General features: G+C 32.2%; 1 protein-coding gene across 1 annotated transcript; it reads right to left on the bottom strand.

Annotated features, from left to right (window-relative positions):
* Positions 1 to 905: 905 nt before the first annotated feature.
* LOC140440735 (uncharacterized) lies at positions 906 to 26,570 on the bottom strand. The gene is made up of 5 exons (XM_072531108.1): positions 26,491 to 26,570; positions 4,425 to 5,332; positions 2,614 to 2,860; positions 2,233 to 2,547; positions 906 to 2,173 (listed from the first exon to the last, which is right to left on the bottom strand). Exons 2-3 carry the CDS (start codon positions 5,023 to 5,025, stop codon positions 2,631 to 2,633), a joined length of 831 nt encoding a protein of 276 aa, XP_072387209.1. The 5' UTR covers positions 5,026 to 5,332; positions 26,491 to 26,570; the 3' UTR covers positions 906 to 2,173; positions 2,233 to 2,547; positions 2,614 to 2,630.
* Positions 26,571 to 26,619: the final 49 nt, after the last annotated feature.

Here is a 26,619-nt window from a genome sequence, read left to right as displayed (position 1 = left end):
GTACCTCTTTGCTTTTTGTATGAGATTATGGTTTTTCAGAAACGTGCAATTTCTGTTCATCCCCTTTCTTACTGCCTACATTCAGTACCATACATCATAGCTGGTCTTAAGGCAGTCCTATACAACTTACCTTTTAGTTTTCTTGGTACCTTTTTTATCACACATCACTCAATTTGCCTCTTTCCTTTACCTTTAATTGAAATATTATAGATAAAACGGTAATACCGATCCTAAAAGCCGAAAATCATCATCTTTTGGGAGTTCTTGTCCATCCAAGCCAACTACTCTATCTGGACTTAAAATTCATCTTTAAAAGAATATTCTAAATATTTTGTTTATATCCAACTTAATTTTAATCCTTTTTCTTCAAGGACCTGTCTCCACTACTCTAGTCTTTTCTACTAATACCAAGGAGGTTCAGTTATTATCTAATTCAGCACAAATGAGAATAAATATGGGCTTAACACAAAACCCTGATGAAGCCCTATTTTCACATAAAATTTGCCAGTTTCACCTGCAATCGTTCTAACACTAGTTGTTACTTGCTCATACATCACTCACATATTCAGCCGGCACTCCTTTCCTACTTAATCTCTGCCACAGTAGATTTCTGATAACTTCATCATGTGCTTTCTGAAGATTAATAATACTATATGCAAGTCTATCTCTTTCACTCTAAATTTTTACATTAGCTGTCTTATAATAAAAATTGCTGTTGTAGACCTGCCTTGCATAAATCCAAATTGACATTTACCAATTTTCATTTTTTAGAACCTTACACTAAATTCTGTTAGATTTCACCAAAAATAAAGCAGAGGTTTACTGGAAATAACTATTGCAAACCAAATAAAACAATAAATGGCTATGTTTAAAATGTCTTTATTCTTTATTAAAAATCTGGGTAATCAAAGGAGGGGGGGGCGTTATTGGTGTAATGACGAAGGAACCCCTCTAAACATCGCCTAGGGCCCAGTACATCCCAATTTAAAAATAAAATTCTAATATAAAAGTCTATAAATAACATCATTGCCTATTTTAATGTACAAATTTTACCTTTAAAATTCAGACCTAACCTAAGTGTGCCTACATATAATCTTATAAAAAATTACGCTATATTACTAATCAAGTAAAATCTGTAATAATGTTAAATTGACTAACTTTCTTGTAAATAGACTTTATATATTGTTATAGAATTAACATTTCTTGTTATAGAACTATATTAAAAATTCAATACAGATACAAAACAAAAAATACTTGGGTTAGCTAAAAAAATGTTAAACAAATTTAATGTTTACTCAGTTCCTTTTTTTTTGAAGGAAAATATTCCTGCTTCTCTATTTTTCGCTTCATTGTAACATTCTTCGCCCCTTCCTGAAATTCTTTCTTCACTTTGCGCTTTGTTCCTTGAATGTTCCTCACAAGTTTGTCATGTAATCTTGCAAAACTTTCATCATCTAAGTCTGCCATAGTTTTTACTAAATTTACCAAGTTTTCTATTTGAAGACTTCGTTTCGTTTTTTCCTGGATCACATTTGTCTGTTCTACCTTCCCTCTAAAAAACTCATTAATTTCCTCCTGATGTCTTGATTTGATAATTGAAGTTACTGCCAAACACCTTGCAGCATCATCTAAAACAGAGTTAGTTCCCTCGCGCCCCTCATTCATTCTTACCAAATGCATATGCTTACACAAGGTATTCCTCACCACATATTCGGCAGACTCACACTGGTAGCGATGAATACAAATTTTACATATTCTACAATACAATGTCTTACATTTATTTTCACATACTTGCCTTATATTTATATTATATAATTTATTGGGATCTCTAAATGACTTTACCTGAAATTAACCATATACCTTCACATTTCTCTTAACCTCTACTTTGTTTTTCATCGTTTCTGCCATTGTGTGTGCTTTTGCTATAACCCTATCTTGATAATTGTTCGCATTTGGTCTTTCAATGTCCATAATCCTCTTCCACATTTTGATGTCCACTAGATCGTCTATTGTGTCCAATAACTTTTCGATTGATACTGCAGCATTTCTCCTAAGGTGGTTGGTCTTCAGTAGGTTGTTGAAAGATTCTATCGCCATGTTTGTATTGATTCCTGAATTTCTTCTGTAACAATGGGCCCACATTTTGATTCTCTCTTCATTCTGAAAGTAATACCTACAAAAAAAATATACTTAAGGATGACTTAAAATGTATGATTTCATATATTTATTTACCCTGCCAGATAATTAAAAAAATCTATCTCATTTGGCTCTTGTAATTTGAATATATATTTATTGCACAACTCCATAAATCGATCTTCATCGGTTTCATTAATAATTCGTTTCATCTCAGTTTTCATCTGTTTCTTCAAAATTGGATCCTGTATTTTCTTCTTTCCTTGAATATTCCAGTTTCTCACAACATGCCAGGTACATAAAAGCCCTTTTTTTTGCCCATAATCTTCGCCCATGCATTATAATATTTTCCATCATCATCACTCATAAAATGTTCCGTATGAATTTCGGTCTGCATTCTATTCTTGAGGGCACCTAAAAGTTTTTGAAAATTATTTTTACTTACCAGTCATAAATTGTCACTACTCATATAATACATACCTAAAAAAACCTCTTGGTTACTCTAAAACTAGTTGGTCCAATCTGTTTGACAGTAAGAACGCAACTGGAAATCCTGTATTCCTGTCATCTTTAATAAGCACCACTGTTAAATCCATTCCCTTCTTGTTTGTGCCGTGTGTACCATCCATACAAATTATGCTAGGGAATTCTCTTAATTTATCTTCCATTACAAAATTCATAAATCCTAAGGCAAAATCTTCTTTTTTAAGTACATCATGTTGTTCTCCTAATAAAAATAAAACACCAAATTTATAGTTCACCCAAAATTTATAGTTTAGAGATAATTAAAGAAAAATTAATAGTAAGAGACTGAAATTTTATTGTATATTTTAATAGGTAATCATTAGTCCTATTTTTTGAGTTCAGTTGAGTTCTTATTTAAAAAAGATAACTTAAAACCCCAAAAATTTGAGTGTTCTAGTATAGTACTGAGCCCATGATATGTTAGAACATGTGATTTGTGGAAAAGGTAGCATATACAAGGGCTCTAAGATGAAAACAAAAATAAAGAATACAAAAGAACCTTCAACAACAGACTATAAAATAAAGCGAGGCATGAAAACATAAATGAGGAATTGGGAACCTGTAAAATGCCATAAGATATGCATCCAAAGAAGTAATAGGCATGGAGAAAAAACAAAGAAGTGAATGGTTTGACTAAGAATATAAATTAATAACTGAAAGAAAAAACAGAGCACATAAAGGGAAGCAGCAGCAATGTGGGAAGAGCAGAAGATACTCAAGAAGGTAGAAAGAGTAAATTCATGAGGAACGATAATCAATAAGTATGCAGACAACTAGCTTTTGCAAATGATATAATAGTAAGAACAAAGTATAAAATATTAAAGAGGAACTTAATCAGATAGAACAAACTGTATTAATAAGTAAACTGAAAACCAATCGAGCTAATATAAAATACATGTAGCTGCAAAACAGCAGGTAATCAGTGATTACAATACCCAACTATAGGAGAGTATAGCACTGAAGTGTAAAAAACTTTATATAGGATAACTAGTTATATGCAATACTAGTGTTAACAAATAATTGGGTAGAAGAATCTCCATAACCAAAAAGAGTTACCATGGCTTAATTAAACAACAAAGGTCAGGTAATAATACAAGAAAAAACTAAGTGCCAATTATATAAAACCTTAATAAGATAAGTTATTCACATATGTATCTGAAACATGCACACTTACTAAAAGTGAAGAAAGCCAATAGGCTAATTCTGAAAGACAAATCTTGAGCCACATATATAAACCAGTAACAGAAAATTGTATGCGAATAAGAAGATACACATTTTAACTATAAAGGGAATACCAGGATCTGGATATAAGATGTAATCCCTTCCAAAATAAACAAATAATTCCAGTTGGAAATAAAACAAAAGGAAGATTAGATATAAGGAACAAATAAAGCAAGACATGAAAATTTTAAAAATCAAAAACTGGAAGAGCAAAGTGTGAAATAGATCAGAATGGAGAAGTATTCTTAAACAGACTAAGACCCAAAAAGGGTTGTCTAGTAAAATAAAAAACTAGTAAATTTGCCCCATAAATCAGCACCTCCATTACAAAATTAGCTTTAATGTAAAAAACCAATAACTACAATCTTAGGAGATATATTATTTAAAAATGTATATTGAATGTTTTATAAAAAGGGATGAATGTTGTTGATTCTGCTAAGAGTAAGGTTTGTTACATGAGTAACGCGATAACAATTCACACAAGTCAAATTGGAATAGGATTAATTATAATTGTAGTAGGCATAAAAAAAATGATTGGTCTTTACCTTCCTTCTTGAATAAAAAAGCGTAATTCTTGTTGTTAACATTCCATTCCTGAACCTTTAAAGCCGTTGCTACCATATCATTTTGATCTCGTTTCTTATATGTATTATACTTCCTGGACAAATTTGAGAGATCTTTACTTGTTAATAGGGCAAGTCTTTCTAGTTTTGGTGTTTTCAATTTTCTTGAATCTTCTAAAATTCTGCTAGATGGCACCCCAGATGTTAACTTCTCTACAATCATTTTTTCTTCTGCTTTTGACAGATGCATGGTTCTTAATTCCTCTTTATGTCCAGCATGTGTTTTCCAATAACTGACTGAAACTTGTCCTCGATCTCTCAGTTTGCAAATCAGCCTGGAGGGACCCACTCCTTTAATTTTAATTGATCCACCAGATTTCTCTGTCCTAATTTTATAGTTGGGTTTATATCCTAAATATAGATTAGTATAAGTTTTAATTACTTGAAGTAACAAAGTACTGGATCTACCATTCAAGTTACTTCTGTTATAATCATAGTATAATATCTTATACTCCTTTTTAAGAACTGGCTCTTTGTTTAACATAACTTGTCTCAAATTTCTGCATGTCTTTCCATGTCTCATATTCTTGTAAACTAGAAAATTTAAAAGTTATTAATTCAATACTCACCTGGTGGTTTTCCTTTAGATGTTTTCGTAAGGTGTCATGGCTTTTTAAATTAGTTTCTTGTTCACATAAGGGACAAATAATGTGATTAATTTTCTTATTCGACACATCTATTTTCCACATAATTAATAGATTCCGTAATTCCACATTTTTAAATATTTTGCTGCAAAGATGGCAGGCTCCTGAGTTAATTTCATAGTTTGTTGAAGTAGATGGAATAGGACTTGTTGAAGTAGATTGATAAACAGAATCCATAATTGCTTTCTAAAACAAAGTCTTAGGTAATTAAATATGGTGTTATAACGAACAGATTTTTAAAACAATTTAACAGATTTTTAAAAATAAATGAGAAAAATTTAAATTAAAATTTTTTGTGTGCTTGCTTATTGGCAAATTGGTATAAAACCGCCTACGATGGCCTAATCATAGATGTTTAAGCGCCAGACCACAACGCCAAACAGAGAGATACATAACCTGCGACAAACAATTATCATTTTAATAAACATGAAACCCGCCAATTTTTAAATTGGGACCCACCCACCAACCAATCACGCCAAACTTTTATGTTTTGTAGAAACAAACAAATGCGTAAAGTATGGGTCTTCAAGTGTTTTCAGCGAGAGAAATTGAATGTAAAAACCGCGAGAATATGATCAAAACATTTTACAGAATCTGACTATTGTTTAAAAGAAAAACTATGCCTGACATTGCCTCCCTAAATTGCCTGACAATCTGACAAACAGCGGAATATTACTACTAATAGTATAATTATGAAATTGTCACTGAAGAGATCTTTTCCTCGCTAAACCTTCCTAGAGGTGATACAGAAATTAACCCTGAAGATTTAATTGACAGTCATCAAGATTTTATTAATTCGAATATAAAAGACCTGGAATGGGATGGATTGGAAAATTTAGCCGGTTTCATTGCATTTAAGTCATATATATATATATACATCGGTTTAGAACGTCTTTCGACGTTGTCCGATACCTAAACACCATCTCTTCCTATCTTCGCAGTCGTTTGTTGTTAAATTTCTTTCGCTCATGGACTTGTTTACGCCGTGTTGCCATTCTAATCTGGGTCTTCCTCTTTTCCGTCGACCTATCGGTTGCCATTCTATTACTTTTTTGGGGAGTCTTGATGCTGGCATCCGTTGAACATGCCCATACCACCTTAATTGTTTCTTCTCTATATCTTGAGTTATATTTCCTTCTATTCCCATACGTTGTTTTATTACATCATTTCTGATTCGGTCTCGTCTGGAAATACCTAAAGATCTTCTCATTGCATCCATCTCTACTGCTTCTATTCGCTTTTTGTTCTTTTCACTAATTCTCCATGTTTCAGCGCCATAAAGAAGAGTAGTTTTAATCATGGTCTCATATATATTAAATTTCCTTCCTTTCGTTATCTCTTTACTCCACAGTATACTATTGAGACATCCTAAGACTTTCTTTGCTTGAGTGATTCGTTTTTCTATTTCCCGTGTATCAGTTCCTGTATTGTCAAAGGCAACACCCAAGTAGTCATAGCTCTGACAGCAGGAAATATGTTGTCCGTTTTCGAGGTCATTTAAGTTACAAAAAAGAAATACTTGGATAACTATATTACGGACGCTAACGATAAATCGTTTACTTGAATAAACCACGTTTCTGAGGGTGATTTACTCAAACCAACACTGGAATTTGTAACTAAATGTAGTGAACTGGAACATATTTTTCGTAGTTATAATGGCAACACATTAAAAATAACTAAAAATTATTTAAAAAACCTGATAGAAACTGCAAAATATGTAAATGTTAGCGAAAATGTAAAATTACTTTTTTTATATGTAAAATGTATTTTAAAATACTAATTCTAAATAAAAATATTAAAGATAATTACAATATCCGCAAGAGAAAAATCACGAAGATTGTTAAATAAATGTCTAAATGATATTCATAAAGTCTGAAGTATGACCTGCTTTTCCTTATGTTTCAAATTCTTTACATTTTACCGGCCTTTTATATTTAATTTATGTTTTGTACCAATATCTATTTTGTTTGTAATACACACAATCAAATCGAAGATTCATATATTTCTTTAATTAATTTTACAAATTATATATTAATTTTCAAACCACGTTTTCACAGAAAGTAACTAGTTATGACTTCTTAGTGCAAGATATGGCATCGAGGTATACGTACCGTTAACAGTTTAAGTTTCGAAGTTGTTCATTACAGTAATGGAACAATGTTGCCATATGATGCATCATTAAAATAAGATCCACACAAGTTCCCTGCTTATCCTCCCTGGGGAAAACCCCCAATGCTTATCGAAAAACACAATATAGAGTCGCTAGCAACAAAGAGTACAAAACTCCTTTATGAGAACAGGATTACCAGCAAACTAAAAGAGATCGAGTTACAACCAGAATGGACAGTAGAAGATACTTGGCAAAAAATCAGGAAATGCATCAACCAAGCAGAAGAAGAAGCAATTGAAATGCGGAAAATTAACACGAGGGCGATAAACCACACCAAACCGTGGGTTTGTCAAGAGGCAAAAGAACTCTCTGAATTAAAACGCAAATGGTACTTGAGATATAAAAGCACACAATCGGAAGAAGCTCTCGCAGAATATGTCCAAGTACAAAACGAAGTAAACGCAAGAATAAAATCAATCAAAAGAGATCATTGGGCTAAATTCACCAGCGATATGGACTACGACCTATATGGTGCCCAAAAGAAAGTATGAAAAATGCTTCGGAACAGAAAAAAACGAGTTAACGAGTTCGTGCAGACTAAGGGATTACCTATAGAGACATGCCAAAAGCATTTTAAGGAGCTATATGATGCTGAAGAAACGCTGAATATAAACGAATACGAAGCAGATATAAGTGCTACAATCAATGACGAAGAGGTAGAAGCAAAGATCAGGAAGCTAAAAAACAGAAAATCACCTGGAACAGATGGTATACCCAATAAACTCTTAAAATATGGAGGCCCTGAACTTACAAGTAAACTGTCAGAACTATTTAACAAAATCTTAAACGACACAGAAACACCAGAGGAATGGCATACGAGCATCACAATCCCCATATTTAAAAAAGGACAAAAAACTTGCTCACAAAACTACAGAGGAATAACACTCTTAAATACAATGATGAAACTTTTCACAAGTATTCTTAAGGACAAATTGGAAAGGCAAATTACTAATGCTGAAGAACAACAAGGTTTTACAAGAGGGCGGTCTATAACAGATGCAGTATTCATAATAAAACAAATAAAAGAAAAAGCTATAGAGTTCGGCATGCCAGCATATATTTGCTTTATTGATTTGACAAACGCGTTTGACAGGGTTCGCCTGGGAGACATTATAAATATATTAATAGAAAATAAAACGCCGACCAACATAACAAAGATAGTCCATAACCTAAATAACAACAATGTAACCAAAGTTAGAGAAGGAGACCAATTCACTGAAAATATTCTAACATCGGGAGGAATTAGACAAGGCGATAGTTTAAGCCCCTTCTTGTTTAACCTACTCATGGGCAAAATTATAAACAAAGTAACACCTCTCAATCTCGGATACAGAATGGACAACAAAAGAATTGGTATGGTGTGTTACGCATATGATGCAGCAATTATTGCCGAATCAGAAGATGATCTTCAGAAACAGCTCTTTCAGTTCTTTCAAATAAGCCGCCAACTAAATATGATCATTTCTATCAACAAAACTAAATGTATGACAATAGCAAAAGATCCGCTCAGATGTAAGTTAGTGGTTGAGAACAACCCCATAGAACAGGTAATGCAATTCAGATATCTGGGCATAAATATATCAAGTAGACACGACCCAGTAAAGGACCTAAGGAGTCAGATCAACAAAGCATCCACATTGTCGGGATGTCTGCGGGAGATAGTCTGGTCAAATCCGTATATGCGCACAGATAGTAAAATTAGAATCTACAAGACTTGCATACGACCGATCATGACATATACCATAGAAGTGCGCGAAGATACCAACAAAACGAAACAGATGCTAAGGGTTGCCGAGATGAAAACTCTAAGAACAATAGTGGACAAAACAAGAAGAGACGGGGTGAGAAGTACAAACGTTATAGAGCAGTGCAAAATTCAAGATATTGTAAGATGGGGAAGGCAGCGTAAAAGGATGTGGTACAGTCATGTAAGACGAATGGATGAGAATAGACTCCCAAAATTGCCCTAGAAAACAACCCGCGTGGTTCAAGACCTCCCTGAAGACCACCTAAAAGATGGAGGATAGTTGGCAATCTACCTCCCAGGAAATTAACCAGAGGTAGCTTCAGAATTAAACAGATCGAAAGATCTTCAAGAAGTAGAAGATCTTACTTACCAGAGAAAGAGTTGCCTTCTTTACCCACTTGAAGGCCCAATTTTAAAAATTTCTTTTTCATCACAGTCAACTAATTCTATTATTTCAGGAACAGGTCGACAATCGCAACGCTTCGACTCAGTTCGAGACAGTTAACAGGAAGCTACATATCCCATTTAAATATCAAATCCTCCTCCAATGTTGTCATTTAATTTTGGACCCGAAAAACCTATTAATATACCACCAAGTAAAAATTTTGACTCTGATATGTCAGATGAATTTATTAAATGATTTTTCACGGTCTTGCATTTCACATACAAGTATTCCGACAATTTTATGGCACCAAAATTATGATTTTACAAAAAATGATATTGTGGCCATTTGTAGGCTGAAATTCGGACATGCAAGCTTCTCTCAATACTTATATAAAATTGGTGTAGTCAAGACCGAACTTTGTGAAACCTGCAATGTGGTTTGCAACTTGGATTACATTTTTTATGCCCGTAGTAAATTTGAAATACAAAGACAGAAACTTATTAATAGTTTATTATTGCAAAACTTATACCCCTCGTTTAATCTACTTCATTTGCTATCGTTAAATATGTATAAGGTGTATAATGTTGTACTTAAGTTTACTAAAATGTGTAACTTAAAACTTTAGTATAGAAAGAGAATAATCGAATGGAGCCCCATAGGAAGGAGGAAAAGAGTACGATCCCGAAAATCCTGGAAGAACGAAGTAGACGACGCCATGAGTAAGAGAGGCCTAAACGATGGAGAGTGGGACAACAGAGAGAAATGGAAACAGTTGAGCGAGGGAAGGCAGTGAATACTGTAAAATCCGTAAATATATATATATTAAGCTCGTTACCTGTGTTAAATTGCCAAGTATTTTACTTTTCTACCTATACTTTCCATAGTCTACCCTTTCTGTCTGTGAGTCATCTTAAAAGACCCCTAAGCGCGAAAAATTATCCTAGTTCCTCTCCCGTCGTAGTTCTTATTTTAATTTTTAGAATAGTAATGTAGTTAGTTTAGTTAGAATAGGTTAAGTTAGGTAAACGTTATTACACATATGCTACTATATACTGTATAATGTACTATGTATATACTGTATATACATATATACTACTTCAGGGCTTCCGAGATCTCAGTCTCCCGGATCCCTAGAAACACTGCCACACTGATCTCTAACCAATGCACTACTGCTACTGGGAACAGTGGTTTGGCATGGGGGTTGGCGTAAGGGGTTAGCGCGAACATTTCTGATGGCGGGATTTTGATTGGAGGGTGGAGCGGACAATGTTTTCTTAATGAAAGGTATCTATGTCGAAGGTAACCGGATGGCGTCATCTTTTTATTAAGACAATTTGGCATTTTTTAATTTTTATGGCTTTTATGGATATTTCTTGGTTTATAGAAGTGGATGGGGGCTATGATTCTGGAGTTTTCAAAATCAATTTTGTGCCTTTATGAAGATGATGTTGACCTAGATCTGAAATTGAATCGAAATTGCTAACAGAGATAGAATGTTGATAAATTCTATTTTGGAGATTTGTGTGGCTTATATAAAATCGACGGCACTTTGCACAAGTATTTTCATAAACTCCGTGTTGTTTATTTGGAATGTTGTCTTTTATTGATCATACAAGAGATGAAAGTTTTTGTTGGGGGGGGGGGGTGAATATTGTGTCTTTATTCCCCTTGATTTAAAAATTTTATCGATTTTGTTAGTGACACCTTTAATGTATATATATATATACATGTACTTAGATACAAAGTTACAAAATTTTTAACATTCTAGCACATGTGAAGGTTTGATTACTACCATCATTATAAGTATTAATAAAATTATTGATAAGTTACTATCCACTATCGTTACCTCAAAGTTATATGACAATGCATTATTTAAATTTTTTTAAAAGTAATAGTGAGTAATAAATTAGCGAGCATTTTAAAATAGTAGCTAATAACTACTAACTGTAACTAATAACTACTAACCCGTCTGCCAACTCTCTACTAAATTAGAAAAACCATTACTCATTCAAATATTTGAATCCTACAAATCTAATATTCCTATTTAATTTAATTTAATTTTAATAAATTTAAACCATAATAATATATAATATATGATATATATATATATATATATATATATATATATATATATAGAAATGTAGCCATAAGCTCGCTTACTATTAAGAATCAGCAGATTCCGATATCCGACGTTATAAATAGGAATAAATCAATATTTTAATTATCATTGTAATTATTATGTTTCAATAGTCAAGTTTAATTCATTAAATGTAGTAGTTTGTAGAATTTCTCAAAATTGTAACTTTTATTTTCGAAATAAAGATTTTTTTTGGGAAACTCAACGTTGAAGAAACATTTCTGGCGCTGGAAATCACAGGATATTTCATACAGAAACATAGTCGTTTCGTGGTCTACATTAGTTTAATGAAATCCTGAAGAACCTGGTAAAAGAGAAAAATGTATTGGAAATCAAACACGATCATCCTTGCGTAAGTTTTTCCTTTCTTTACCATTGTGTATGAGCATTTATTATTTTAATTGAATTCTTAAACATTTACATTGAATTTATTATTTATTGTTTATTGAATTTATATTATTTATAACATTTTACTCCAACGAATTTTTTATATATATTTGCATTTATATTTTTACATGTTTGCATATATTTTATGAGTACATTGAATGATATTTCCCAAAATAGTATCGAAAATTTAAGTTTACTATTGGACAATTTAAATTTAAAAATAAAAAGAAATCTACAAACCCCTAAATCTAAGCCTGCATCTAAATTACGTTCCAAAATGCCGATGACCAATAGCGATATTGCTAGCCTTTGCTCAACTCTGCCCGAATTCTCTTCTGGAGACAACCTCTCCACCTTTATCAAAGCAGTAGATAATTTAATAGTTTTTAATTCCACAAACATTCGACGTAAAAATCGCCGACTTTAGTCAGCACTTTGATATCCTCCTTGGAAACTACGATCTGAAAAGATTCCACGCGACAATTAACTACGCAACTCATATTTTAACCTTTGAGAATCCTCATGTTAGCATTCCATTTGAAACTTTATACCAAAAAATTCCAGTAAGCGTTCATAATGGTGAAGTTTTATTGCGCGAAAGACACTTTCAAGGTATCAAAATTCCCCATTCTATTCACGTTGCAAAAAACGGTTTTATAGACACTATCGACTTACCTATGCCTATGAAATTTAATAAGAGAATTGAAGTTGAGAACTTCTGTAATTATAATATAGTAAAAATTCCGACGACGCATTTTAATGAAAATAAAATCCGTACTTCGCACTTAAATAACGAAGAAAAGTATAAAATTATAAATCTTTGCAAGAAATATAAAGATGTATTTTACAATGAAAACAAAAATTTAACTTTCACGTCAGCTGTTAGACACGAAATTAAAACGAAGGATGATAATCCGATTTATGTAAAGGGATTTCGGCATCCCAAAGAAATGCAGGAAGAAATAAAAAAACAATTCGACAAAGATAATTCGACCGTCAATTTCACCGTACTCAGCTCCAGTTTGGATAGTACCAAAAAAAGCTGATGCCTCAGGTCAGAAAAAATTTAGATTAGTAATTGATTACAGGAAGCTCAATGATCATACTGAAAGTGATCGCTACCCACTTCCTCAGATAGATGAGATACTGGATAACTTAGGAAAAGCCAGTTATTTCACAACATTAGATTTAGCTCAAGGTTACCATCAGATTGAAGTTCATCCGGATTCTATTCGGAAAACCTTTTCAGTTCCGCATGGTCACTTTGAATTTTTACGTATGCCCTTTGGTTTAAAGAATAGCCCAGCTACATTCGAAAGGTTAATGGACAATATTCTTAGGCCCTTCATTCATAAGTTTTGCTTCGTCTACATGGACCATGTCATTATTTTTTCCAAGTCACTGCAAGAACACTTAGTTCATATTGCGACTATTTTTGACACTTTCAGGAAAAATAATTTAAAAATTCAGTTAGACAAATCTGAGTTTCTCACGAAAGAAGTTTCTTTCTTAGGTACAACCTACGACAACCGAAGGAATCAAACCTAACCCAACAAAAATCGAAGCTATACAAAAATATCCTCTACCAAAAACAGTAAAAGAAATTAAATCATTTCTTGGTTTAATCGGTTACTACCGAAAATTCATACCCAACTTTGCAAAAATAACATCCCCATTTTCGAGATGTGCTCGAAAAGGAGCAACTATTGACCCTACCAATCCAAATTATTTAGAATGTTTTGCAAAATGCAAACAATTGTTAACTAATTCCCCAGTTTTACAATACCCAGACTTCGAAAAGCCTTTTGTACTGACTACAGACGCTTCTAATATAGCTATAGGATCAGTATTATCTCAAAATAATCACCCTATTGCCTACTATTCTCGAACTCTAAATTCCGCAGAACAAAACTACTCCACTATTGAAAAAGAACTTTTAGCCATACTAGATTCTTGTAAACACTTCCGTATGTATTTATACAACCAAACATTCACTGTAGAATCAGATCACAATCCTCTCGTATGGATCTACAAAATTAAAGACCCAACTTCTAGATTAGCCCGATGGAGACTTAGACTAGAAGAATATGATTTTGAAGTTAAATATAAAAAAGGCAAAGAGAATCAAGTTGCTGATGCTCTTAGCCGAGTCCAAATAAATGCCCTAAGCTCGAGTTCAGAATGTGCTGAACCACCGAATTCAGAATGTGCTGAACCACCCGACAATTTCGACATAGACGATTTCCTTGCCGATTTTGACAACTTACAAAACAGTACTAACACACAACATACATCAGTTAAGAACCCTATCACTGGAATAGAGATTTCACCTGAACCAATTAATTTATCCTCAAACCAAATTATTTTTAAACCAGAGTCAAATAATTTTGAAATTAAATACAAAAGAATTTTTAACAAACATCGTTACACTGTCACTTTGACAAATAATTGGAAAACAGAAATAGCAAATACCTTCCAAAATATCCTTAGACCAAATCAAAAATTTGCAATAACAATCTATCTAATTTAGACCTTTTATCTGTAACTATTTTAAAGAAAAAATAAATTCCACAGTCAAAGCAATATTTTGCAATATACTACTTCAGGACATAGAAGACGAAAACCAACAAATAGAATGCATAAAGAAATATCACGTAGAAAATCACAACGGAATAATTGAAACCTACAAACATTTAAAACAAAAATTTTATTGGCCCTCAATGCAGACAACTATTTCTAATTTTATCAATAAATGCGAAATTTGCCTAAAAAATAAATACGAACGACGTCCTTATAAACTTCCCCAATTAGGACCGTTGTTAGGTCAAAAACCTTTTGATATATTACATATCGATCTATTCCACTGCAATAAAAACCTGTATCTCACAATAATAGATTCTTTTTCCAAATACGGTCAATGCTATAAGCTCACCGACAAAACTTCCATTTCCATACTAAATAAATTAAGACACTACTTTTCGCACCACAATTATCCAAAAAAGATTGTATGCGACAGCGGCACCGAATTTAATTCCGCAGTCATTAAAGAATTCCTAAATATCCACAAAATCGAAATACATTTTACAACAGTAAACAATTCTTCCTCAAACTTTCCAGTAGAGCGCTTTCATTCAACTCTTATTGAAAAACTTAGGACCTTACAAGCCCAAAATCCAAATGATTCGTTAGATGACATTCTAACACACGCCATTCTTATTTACAACCAATCAATCCACAGTTCCACAGATTATTCCCCTTTCTCAATTCTGTACGGACCCTATGCAGAAGAAACACATTTCGACTTTGATCTTCCGATATACAAAACATATAATCAAAGACATAAAGAAGAACTCCAACCCTTTATTGCAGAACTATATAATAAACAAAAACAAAAAAGACAACAACTTTTAGATAGACAAAACGAAAATGCCGAAGATATTCCGGAAATAGACCTTACAAAATCCCTATATGTTTCTAAGAAAAAACATAAGTCCAAATTACAAGCCCCTTTCTTCACTATTCATCCAGAAACACAAGACAAAACAAAAATAATCGGTAAAACAGATAAACAAAATTTAACAAGCACTCACCTTAAATATGTAAAACGTATACGAAAACATGTAGACAAACCTACTCAAGACCCAAATTTTTCACAGGACAATCCTCGCCCTGGTCCATCCACTCAGTATTCAGGAGATCCGAATAATGGTTACTATGCTAAAGAGATAGGCAAATCAAGAGAAATCTCCCACTATCACAGACGTTTTCTTCACATTCCACTAGACAAACTATCCGACAGTATTGACGCTAGTCCGACAAGCTATTTCAAAGATCACTTCAAAAATGGACCTCTCTCGCTACTGTACTCCCAATACACCCACATACAAGAACAAACAAAGACGATCTACACAAGATTACGCGAAAACAGAAACGCGGACTTTTTAATTTTCTAGGTACAGCCATCAAATACGTGACTGGAAATCCAGACGACTCTGACTTAGACTTGTTAAAATCACACATAATCTCTTTAGAAAGTAAACAAAACGAAATCATAAAAAAATTTAATAACCAAATATCTTATGGAAACTCTTTTAACACGAGATTCGATAAACTTTTAGAAAAACTAAATTCTGATAATTCAATTCTCATATCTGCACTCAACAAATTATCAGCTGATTTTGACAGCTATATCATTCTACACAATGAGATAATAAATCTCCAAAATATAAACGAATTTCTAATGAAATTTATAAGAATCATTACTTTATCTGAACTTAATATCTCTAATATAGAATTATTCACTTTAAAGGAAATAATAGACCTTAAAGAGAACCTTCTCAAAATTTATCCCAGAAATTCAATTCCCAATAGTAATTAACACCCTTATGAACTTATAGAGTCAACAAAAACTTTAGTTTGTGTAACTTCAAATACAATGCTCATAATAATTAAAATCCCTATACTCCATGAAATTCCTTACACTACCTATAAAATCTATCCCATTCCAAACAAAGATCATGTTATGATTCTGCCACCTGCAAGCTACTATACAAATAATAAATGGTTCGACACTTGTATAGGACAAGGCGATAACATAGTTTGTTCCAACTATGTACAATCCAAATGTAACATACCCAATGTAGATAATTGCACAAAAACATTAATCACAGAGAACTTTTTCCAAGAAACCAGCAAAGTCATATTGCTAGGAATAGTTCACCCAATGAGAATCCAGCAGATAGAAATTAATTCAACCAGCCTCTTGACGACAGATATACCAATAATGATTGAAGATATCCAATTTAATAAAAAGACGTCTCAAGACATTTCCATTCCAAAAATTGTTCCAATAAAATTAATACCAAACCATGAGATGAAAATTGAAAAATTAACAATCCCAGAGACACATGGCCAAATTCAACCAATAGATACCATAGAAGTACTACCCCGATTACCAATAGGACTGAGCACCACTTCTGTTATAATATTTTTAACTATTTTAGCTTTCCTAATAATCTTCCTAATTAGGAAAAGAAAACGAATTTCCAAAATCCTATTTGGAGAAAAATTGCATCCTGCCCAGATCCAGATATTAGACGAGCTGATAGCCGAAGTAACCAAAACTTCGAGGACGAAGTCCCAACCAATGGAGGGAGGAGAAATGTAGCCATAAGCTCCTTTACTATTAAGAATCAGCAGATTCCGATATCCGACGTTATAAATAGGAAGAAATCAATATTTTAATTATTATTGTAATTATTATGATTCAATAGTCAAGTTTAAATCATTAAATGTAGTAGTTTGTAGAATTTCTCAAAATTGTAACTTTTATTTTCGAAATAAAGATTTTTTTGGGAAACTCAACGTTGAAGAAACATTTCTATATATATCATCATCATCATCATCATGTGCAGCTTTATCAACCGTTTCCAATTACGGTGCAGCCTCCCTTATTTCAATGTTATTCTATGTTCTTATTATTATTCGACGATGTCTTAGTTATTCGTTGTTCTTATAATTTGCGCTCATTTGCGCCCATATTTTTCTATCTTGTGCTATTCGAGAGCACGTTTTTCCTGTTAATTTTCTTATATCATAATCCCATCTGAGATTCGGGCGCCTCTTTGGTCTCTTAGCGTTCCTGGGGTACCACATAGATGTTCTAGTGGTCCATTTGTTGTCTGTTCTTCTTGCTAAATGTCCTGCCCATCTCCATTTCAGGGATTTTATTCTTTGGATTACATCAGTCACCTGGGTTTGCCTCCGTATCCATTCAATTCTTTTACGATCCCTCTTTGTTATCCCTAGCATACATCTTTCCATTGCTTTTTGAGTTACTTGGAGTTTCGACGTTATTTCTCTGTTTAATATCCAAGTTTCACATCCATATGTCAAGACGGGTAATATGCATTGATCAAATACTCTCTGCTTGAGGTATAGTGGCATTTTGGACTTGAAGACTATGGAATTTCGTCCGAATGCTGACCACGCTTGTTTTATTCGTCTGTTGATTTCCGGAAGTAGTGATCCCGATTTATGTATGGGCTGTCTCAGGTATATGTATTAGTCTACTACTTCTAGCGAGGTTTCATTAATTTTTATTTCCAAGTTAGCGATCAGATCATTGCACATTATTTTAGTCTTTGCTAGGTTCATTTTTAGGCCTACCTCATTGCTGGCTGTATTAAGATGATTAATTTGTAGTTGTAATTCTTCAGGACTTCTAGCAATTAGAATGATGTCATCAGCGAATCTAAGATGGTTTAGGTATTCTCCATCTATACATAGACCTTGGTTGTTCCAGTCTAATTTCCGGAAGATATTTTCTAAGGTTGCAGTGAAGAGCTTAGGGGATATGGTGTCTCCTTCTCGGACTCCTTTCTGAGTGGGAAATTCTGGGGTATGCTTACTCTAGCTGTGGCCTCTTTGTATATATTTGCTAGCGTTTCGACATATGGTTTATCTACTCCTTGGTCGACAACAGCTTCTATGACTGCTCTTGGGTATACGGAGTCAAATGCCTTCTCGAAGTCTATGAATGCTAGCGCCAGTGGTAGATCATATTCTTTTGTTCTGCTCATTACTTCTCTTAATGTTTGAATATGATCCATTGTGCTGAAGCCACTTCTAAAGCCTGCTTGCTCTCGGGGTTGTGCACCATCAAGTGTGTTCTGTATTCTGTTGTTAATGATTTTGGTGAATACCTTGTATATCACAGGCAGCAAGCTGATCGGTCTATAATTTCTAATGTCTTCATTGCTACCTTTCTTGTGAATGAGGATTATGTTGGCTGAATTCCACTTTTTCGGAATATGTCTCGATTTTAGGCAGTCTGTGTATATTTTTGCTAGGATTTTCCAAGTTGTTTTACCAGCAATTTTTAGAAGTTTGGCTGTAACACCGTCATTACCGGCTGCCTTGCCGTTCTTCATACTCTTTTAAGAGTTGCCTCTACCTCATCCACGAGAACATCTGGTACATCTTCTTGAACCGCAATTTCTTCTTTGCCTATTTCTTGTGCTTCCGGAGCTTTATATAGACCCTCGTAGAATTCGGTTACATGTTCTATTATTTCATCCCAATTTGTGATCCTTTCGTTGTTGTTTCCCAATGCTATTATTTGCTTTCTTGCCAACTTACTCTTGATTTTCCTATAGCTTTTACGGTTCTCGATTGTATTTTGTACAACTCGTTTATTGTATATATTATATCTTCTGCGATCTTTTTCCGTATTGCTTTGCACAGTTCGGTATATATATATATATATATATATATATATATATATATATATATATATATATATATATATATATACATATGTTGTATATATATATTGAAATGATATTGTTTAAAAAATTAATTTATAAGTTATATACTAGATAATATTAGATATAAAAAGTGTTTGGTTGTTTTAATAAGTTATATACTAGAGAATTTTATAAAAATTATTTATATGAGGGTATTCTGAAGAAATTAGCATATAATAAGTGTAAAAAGTTTTATTTTAATAATTATTATATTGTAAATATATTTAAGTAAGCCATGTGATTAGGCAACCAAATATACCTACTCGGAATAAATGACAGTAAGAGAAATTAATAATTTGCGAATGTGAAATAGGATTATATGTTGTTTAAAATGTGTAGTTTATTAAATTAGAGTGTTTAAGTTACTAATTTAAGTTTATATTCTGATCTGAAAAGCCTAAATGTCGAAAAAATTCTCGATAGAAAAGTAAGGAATTCTCTAGATCACCGAAGATAACCTGTTTGCGAAATAGATTATTCCAGAAAATTCAGATATGTAGGAAATGGAAAAAATCGAATAAGATTTCTTGCCAGATGGTTCTGGAACATTGAAAAGGGTATAAATACTCGGTGATTTGGATTCAAGATGGCCAGTCAGTTAGTAAGAAAGTTAGTTAGAAGATAGACACATTTAGTGAAGTCAATTGTTCAGTAAGTTCAAGATAGTCAGTCAGAAGGTCCAGATGTTCAATATAATAAGTTCAATGAAGATTAATAAACAGTATAAAGATAATATTATTGAAGATTAAAAATTATGTTATGTAAAAATGGTAATTGGATAATGGAAGAAAGTATCAATTGAAAATTAAAATTATATAATATTTGGTGATTGGACATTGATGTATTAAAAAGAAGAATAAATATAAATGCTATTGAGAAGAAAAATATTTTAAATTGGTGGAAGCTGAAAATTGGAAAAAGTAATTTCACAAAAACAAAGATAACCGAAGCTGAGAACGAAGACATTGAGTGGTGATTAAAATCTATATAGTGGAGAACAGTTTCATTTATGCATTCAGTGACAGAAAGGTACACAATTTTGTTAATATAATTTAGTTAGTGTCATAACAATTTCAATTTTAAAAATAGTTTGTTTAAAATTTACATTGTCTATATAATTTAATTAGTTTCATAAGAATTTTAATTTAAAGATAGTTTATTTTAAATTTTACATTGGTTATGTTAGATATATATGTGTGTTTGATAATAAATATAATAAAGATAATTTCAAAAAGTGCTTACAAACTAATTCTTTGTGAACCGCGATAAAAACCCTATATATATATATATATATATATATATATATATATATATATATATATATATATATATATATATATATATATATATATATATATATATATATATATATATATATATATATATATATATATATATATATATATATATATAGATAATAAACAAAAACTTATATTTCGGAGACTCAAAAAACTTTTTTTAATACGATTTTTTACATCTGGTTTTAGTAACACTTTTGAAAAAGTTACGCGTCGCCACTGAAAAATATCCTTTGCGGGTACTATTCGTTTGTATAAAATTTATGTCAGACCCGTACTTTGGCGTAGTTTGAAAATATGTGTTACTTAGAATTAGTGGTCGATAGAACTCTTCGAAAATATTCAACGGATAGCCAGCCAATTATTTTTTAAATAAAGTAGATCAGTTCGTCAGAACTGTTTAGTTACCCGGTTTTTGTTCTTCCGTTGTATTTTCAGAACAATCATTCAAATACACATTTAGAGTTTAACATTTTTAATAAATATTTTTAAGAAAGAATCTTGTGGTAAATTACCAACATTGTAACATTTTTTTATAGTTAATATATTAAATTATTTCTAATCTTTTTACCCCGTTGCTGAGACGCCGATGGTCGTAGTTGCAAATAATATATACGCGGTTGGTCGTGTTGACCATTAGGAAATTTTATTGAAAATTACCGAAATATTACGGAACAATCTACCTACAACTATAAATTCAATAGGATTGTCAGGTTATCGCTTAGAAATGATAGATCCTCGAGGGGTCCGAGATGAGAGACGCGTGTAGTTCAATGGTGGCGTGTATATTTTTAAAATAAGGAAAATAATAGGAAACTTGCACATAAAAATATTTTTGCGTCAACGGTAAAATTGTTAATTTATATGTTAAATATATTTTGTTAAAATGTTATGTAAAAATATTATATTCAAAATATTACGTCTTATCAATTAATTGTGTAATCCAGATGTACACACAATATTTTCTTTCATTTATTTATATTATTTTTAGTTTAACAAATATGTACATGTTTATTTTACAACATCTCAAATGCTAAATTATATTTACTTACTTAAGCCGTCCTTTTGTACCTTACGGTGTCGAGGTGCTAAATTATATTATATTTTAAATCCAAAACTTTCTCCCTTATAATAATGAAATGTCACGAATATACTTCTGGTTCGTAATAATTTGTAAAAAACAAAACCTATCATTTATAAATATCCCTAATTCATAACAAACAAGAAAGAAAATAATTTAAAAATATAAACGAAACTTTTAGTACTTAGTAAACGTAAGAATAACTAATAACTATTGTATCGCCAGCATTTCCCCAATAGAATATCTTCCACTGCTTTTTATAAAATGTTCCACCGTTAAGACATCAAACTGTAGATGAATTGTCAGATTAACCTTTTGAAAAACCCTTCTTAGTCATAATATGCGTTTTAAACTAAACACGACGTAGCATTCAAATTGAGCAATTTCCAAGAACACAAATATAATACCTGGAAATTTCCAATTAAATACGATTAAAATGGAAATAATAGAATTCTCGAAACCACCTTGTTTTTTCTTTTGAACTTTTATTTACAATCAATTTCTACATGAGAGTTTTAAGTAAATGTGAATGAATTTGTAAATAGGTAATAGTTTCGAAATAACTTGTCGCTTTGTGATCGACTTTGAGATCGGTAGAATGTACAATATTTTTTTTTAAATAAAATTCATATTCACATATAAATACCAACTTCTTTACAGAAAATAATAATTCTAGACCCAGCAACCTAATGTAAACTACAATTGTGAAAAACAAACTTGCCATAATAATAATATAGTTATTAGGTACATACCTACTTAGAAAATTATAACCAGGTAGGACGAAGGATCTCACAGGTAGTCTCCGAATGTAGCAACCAAAAATCTCTAGAACTGTACCTATTAGTTATTATTTTAAAGAAATATTTTTATTCTGAATCACTTCCTGTTGTTAATTCACTATCACTACTGTCTTCTCCTGGAGTAATAATAATGGGCTCGATAGAAACATCAACACGCGTATCTACGTCCCACATTTTATCTTCTTCTTTCTGTGTATGGTTAATGCATGACTGCCAGTTGGAAGAGGTTATATTTTGTATGGCTTGGTCTAATAATAATTTGACATCTTTTAATTTAAAGGTTGTATTCTTTTGCGCTACCTCATTTTTTATTTGTGCCCATATTAGCTCGATGGGATTCAATTCACAATGATACGGTGGAGTTCTTAATACGGTGATGCCATGCTCGCGTGCCATTTCGTCTACTGCAAATCTGATGTATGAACTCTTATGTTCGCGCACTATATCAAGTAATTGAACCTTTATCATGGATTCATCAAAATCTATATTTTTACTTCTTAACCAATCTATTATATCTGCCTTTCGAGATGCAGAAGTCGGTATTTTTCCATACGACGGCTATGATAAGGTGCATTGTCCATTATAATTACCGAACCAGGAACTACAAGAGTCAGTATAGACGAAAACCACTTTTCAAACACATTCGAATTCATATCCTCATGATAATCGCCCGTTTTGATTGAGGTAAACACATTTAAAATATCTTGTAAAAAACCTGAATCACTTTCAATGTGCGTTATAATGAGACGTCTTCCTTTGGCCGAGGGTGCTTTTAAGCCGGTTGAAAGTCCCTCAATGAAAGCCTTTCGCGCACTTTTAATATTCAAGTCTTGACATACTTTGGATTTCGTATGACCCTCATTCAACCACGTTTCGTCCGTATAATAAATTTTTTTACCAAGTCGTCTAAAATCACGAATTTTTTGCAAATATTTTCTCCGCCATATCACTAATTCGTCTCTCTCGATCAACAAACTTTTTCGATTTCTCTTCACATACCGAAAGTCCATTTCATGTAAAGTTCTTTGCAATACTCTCATGGATATTTTATTTAAAGTCTCATCTGCGTCTGCATTAACTTCTCGTTGAATAGCCTTTAACGTCGGCAGTTCGTTCCTAAAATAAAATCCATGAACTTTTCTTCGGATTATACTTTTCTTACTATCGTCCAATACAATTTTTGCACGTCCTTTATGGATTGGTTTTTGAATAGGTTTGTTACCTTGAATTATTCGGAAAACCGTATGAGCCGATACTTTCGTTAAATCTCCAGACAATGTCGCGACGTCCTCTATAAGCATATCTGGATATCTTCTACGCAATCCCTCATAAACCGATTTTATCATTTGCTTTTCTCTCACAGATAACCACCTTTTTGTATTTTGTTTATTAACAGATGTACTGCACGTTGGTTTTGATTCAGGGTATACCTCAATGGCACGGATAAGCTGCAAGCAGTACTAAATAATAAATTTCGCAACAAGGCGAGTGTACCTTCTCTAGTTCGGACTTCCAACAGATGTAACCGTCAAAAATGATAATTGAGAAGTGGTTTTACATACATTTAGCGGCTATACATTTATAAATAAATATATAGCCGCTTACCACCGAGTGTTAACGAACTACAAAATGTCTGCCCTGACAATCCTATTGAATTTATAGTATACTTATTTAAAGACCCCGGTTTGATTAATCCTTTTCTTTTTAATCCTGAGTATGAAAGGAACTAATGCTTTTCGGTGAAGGCAGGTTCTTTTGATAGATTTGTTAAATATGTGTCGAAGGCACGTTGTAGTAATTTTTTTGAATAGAACGTAATTCAGAAGATTTTAATTTCGTCACGTTCCAAGTTATTAGTACTGTATTTACCTCGAATTTTCGATGTTCGTTAGAATCTTTTTGTCTTCTTAGAAATAGATACAGACTGATTGTCATTTTCCCCACTTTTTTTTGGGTAGTTTGGTAAAATTTTAGAGGAACCAAATTACTTCTCGGTGGACACTCGTTGAGAAAAGACCTACTTCTCGTGGGGCGCTTCGCTCATTATCGTCTCTGTATTACCTTCTCTGTGCATTTTCTTTCTAAGTGTGTATACACTTGTATATTTGAGTTTTTTGATCTAATATCATATTAGATTAAATATTGGTATACAGTACCTTTAATTCTAATTAACTTCAGTGCTTGATACAAGTAAAGTATTATAGTAAATTAAATTAACTTCAGTAAAATAGTGCAGCAATCATCAGTAATTACTGTAAGTTACCATAATCTTAGTATCTTCACTTATCTGGACGAATAATATGGTATGGTATCATATTTTTTTTCAATCATCTGGGCGAATCTAAGTTCATCCATGTCTTCACCTGTAATTCATTCAATATTTTCTTACGAACTTTCCATCAGCTACTAAGAAATTTCAATAAATAATAATCACGAACATTTAGTTCTTAATCATTAAATAACAGTGCGAGATAGATAATCAATTTAACCAAGTGCGGTTTGGTTAAATTTTTATTTCGGCAACCTTTTTGTATTGTTGTAAATTTAGATTTGATTAATTTTTTTATTTGCTATAATTGTTATACATTTTTAACCCGGTGTCTCTAGATATGCCCATTAAACAGCAAAGAGAGACCTTCTTTAATCAACTGTGGTTGAATTTTTTTCTTACTTACTATCAGGCTCTCTTCGCTGAAAATTGAACCTGTGCATTATTATATTGTTGTATTTGTAAAGGTTCTTATTATTCATATTACTGCTTATTTTTATGTGTACACCACCATTTCATAATTGATGATGTATTTTTATTGCTTGTATGTACATTCAGCTACCGACATCATTGTGTTGTTGAATATATTGTTTTTGTTTCATGTATGTATTTTATTTGTAGACTCCTAACAAGTTTCCTGATATAACCATAACTCTGAATATTTGTTTTTTACCTTTAAATATTACTATACCTTCTACCAGAAGAAAAATCAGGCTGATTAAGTTTTGTAGGTAAGTAGGTGGACGAAGTCCACCTAATATGTTTATTATTCGTTTATATAGTGTTTATATTTGTGTATCTTTACTTATTTCTCCGTTGGACCCATTCCCGGTTCCAAAAGCTAGTTTCGAACCCTCTCCACCAACCATCTGGCTGTTGTCCGCAGTGTCTCCATTGGTGACCTTTCTAGCACCATCCAAAAAAGGTTTCCGAGGTTACAACATCAGCTGACTGGACTTTCGACAAACAGGAATTAGAAAAGACATTCAATAAAAAAACAAAAATTATCATTGTTAACTCTTGGAGAATTATTTTCGATGGAGGAATTAACTTTTATTGCAAATCTTTGTAAAAAATGGAATGTTATTTGCATATACGATGAAGTATATGAATGGATCGTTTATAAGCCTCACAAACATATTAGAATGGGTATGTATTTATAAGTATTTGTAGAAGATTTAAAATAAGCAAAGGTAATATTTAATTGTACTTACTTGTATTATTATCAGTATTAGTATTATTTAACAAAGATTATTATTAAATTTAATAATTAGTCAAGTATTTATATCTGTCTGATCATTCAGCGGATTGTATAATATATGTTTTTAGCATATTTTCACTTAAATCATTAACCCATTTTTGTCAGTTCTAAGGGTGGGGCCTTAGAACTGACAAAGAAAAATTGTAAATTAAAAATAAAAATAAATAGACACTCAACAGCTTAAATGTAATAAAATTCATGAAAAAGCAAACAACGAATTACAGAATAAGTTTAAAAGAAGTGTAAAGGAATTAACATAGCAAAGAAATTTTAATATTGTCCAAATATGTCTTGTAACGTAATATTTTGCATACCACATAGGATATTATTATGGGGAGTTGAAAATTGGGGACAGAAGTTACTGGGGTGGAAATAGGGCAAGCAAAATAAACGATACTTATGCGAACGGCACTCGGGGTTTTTAGTCTAATTTAACAAATGTGAAATTTCTTTAAGACAGATTCTATAAAGTGACTGTTTTAAAATTACAATGTTCCATTACCTTGTTATATGCTATGCATTATGTTCAACTGTAGGCATTCCGCATCGAGATAAGAAATATTCAAGGACGTTGCTCTACACACTAACTAATAAAATAAGTAATTCTTATAAGTGGAGTATCTTACTCTTA

Source organism: Diabrotica undecimpunctata, chromosome 5 (genome assembly GCF_040954645.1).
Source record: "Diabrotica undecimpunctata isolate CICGRU chromosome 5, icDiaUnde3, whole genome shotgun sequence".
Classification (NCBI taxonomy): domain Eukaryota; kingdom Metazoa; phylum Arthropoda; class Insecta; order Coleoptera; family Chrysomelidae; genus Diabrotica; species Diabrotica undecimpunctata.
This window is presented reverse-complemented; position numbering and strand designations above follow the sequence as displayed.

Bases quoted from the DNA above. Each gene is read 5' to 3' on its own strand.
- LOC140440735 (XM_072531108.1), bottom strand. From the start codon at position 5,025: ATGAGACATGGAAAGACATGCAGAAATTTGAGACAAGTTATGTTAAAC. The intron at 2,861-4,424 runs GTAAAGACCAAT...TATTTTTATTAG, and splicing joins TTTTTTATTCAAGAAGGAAG to GAGAACAACATGATGTACTT.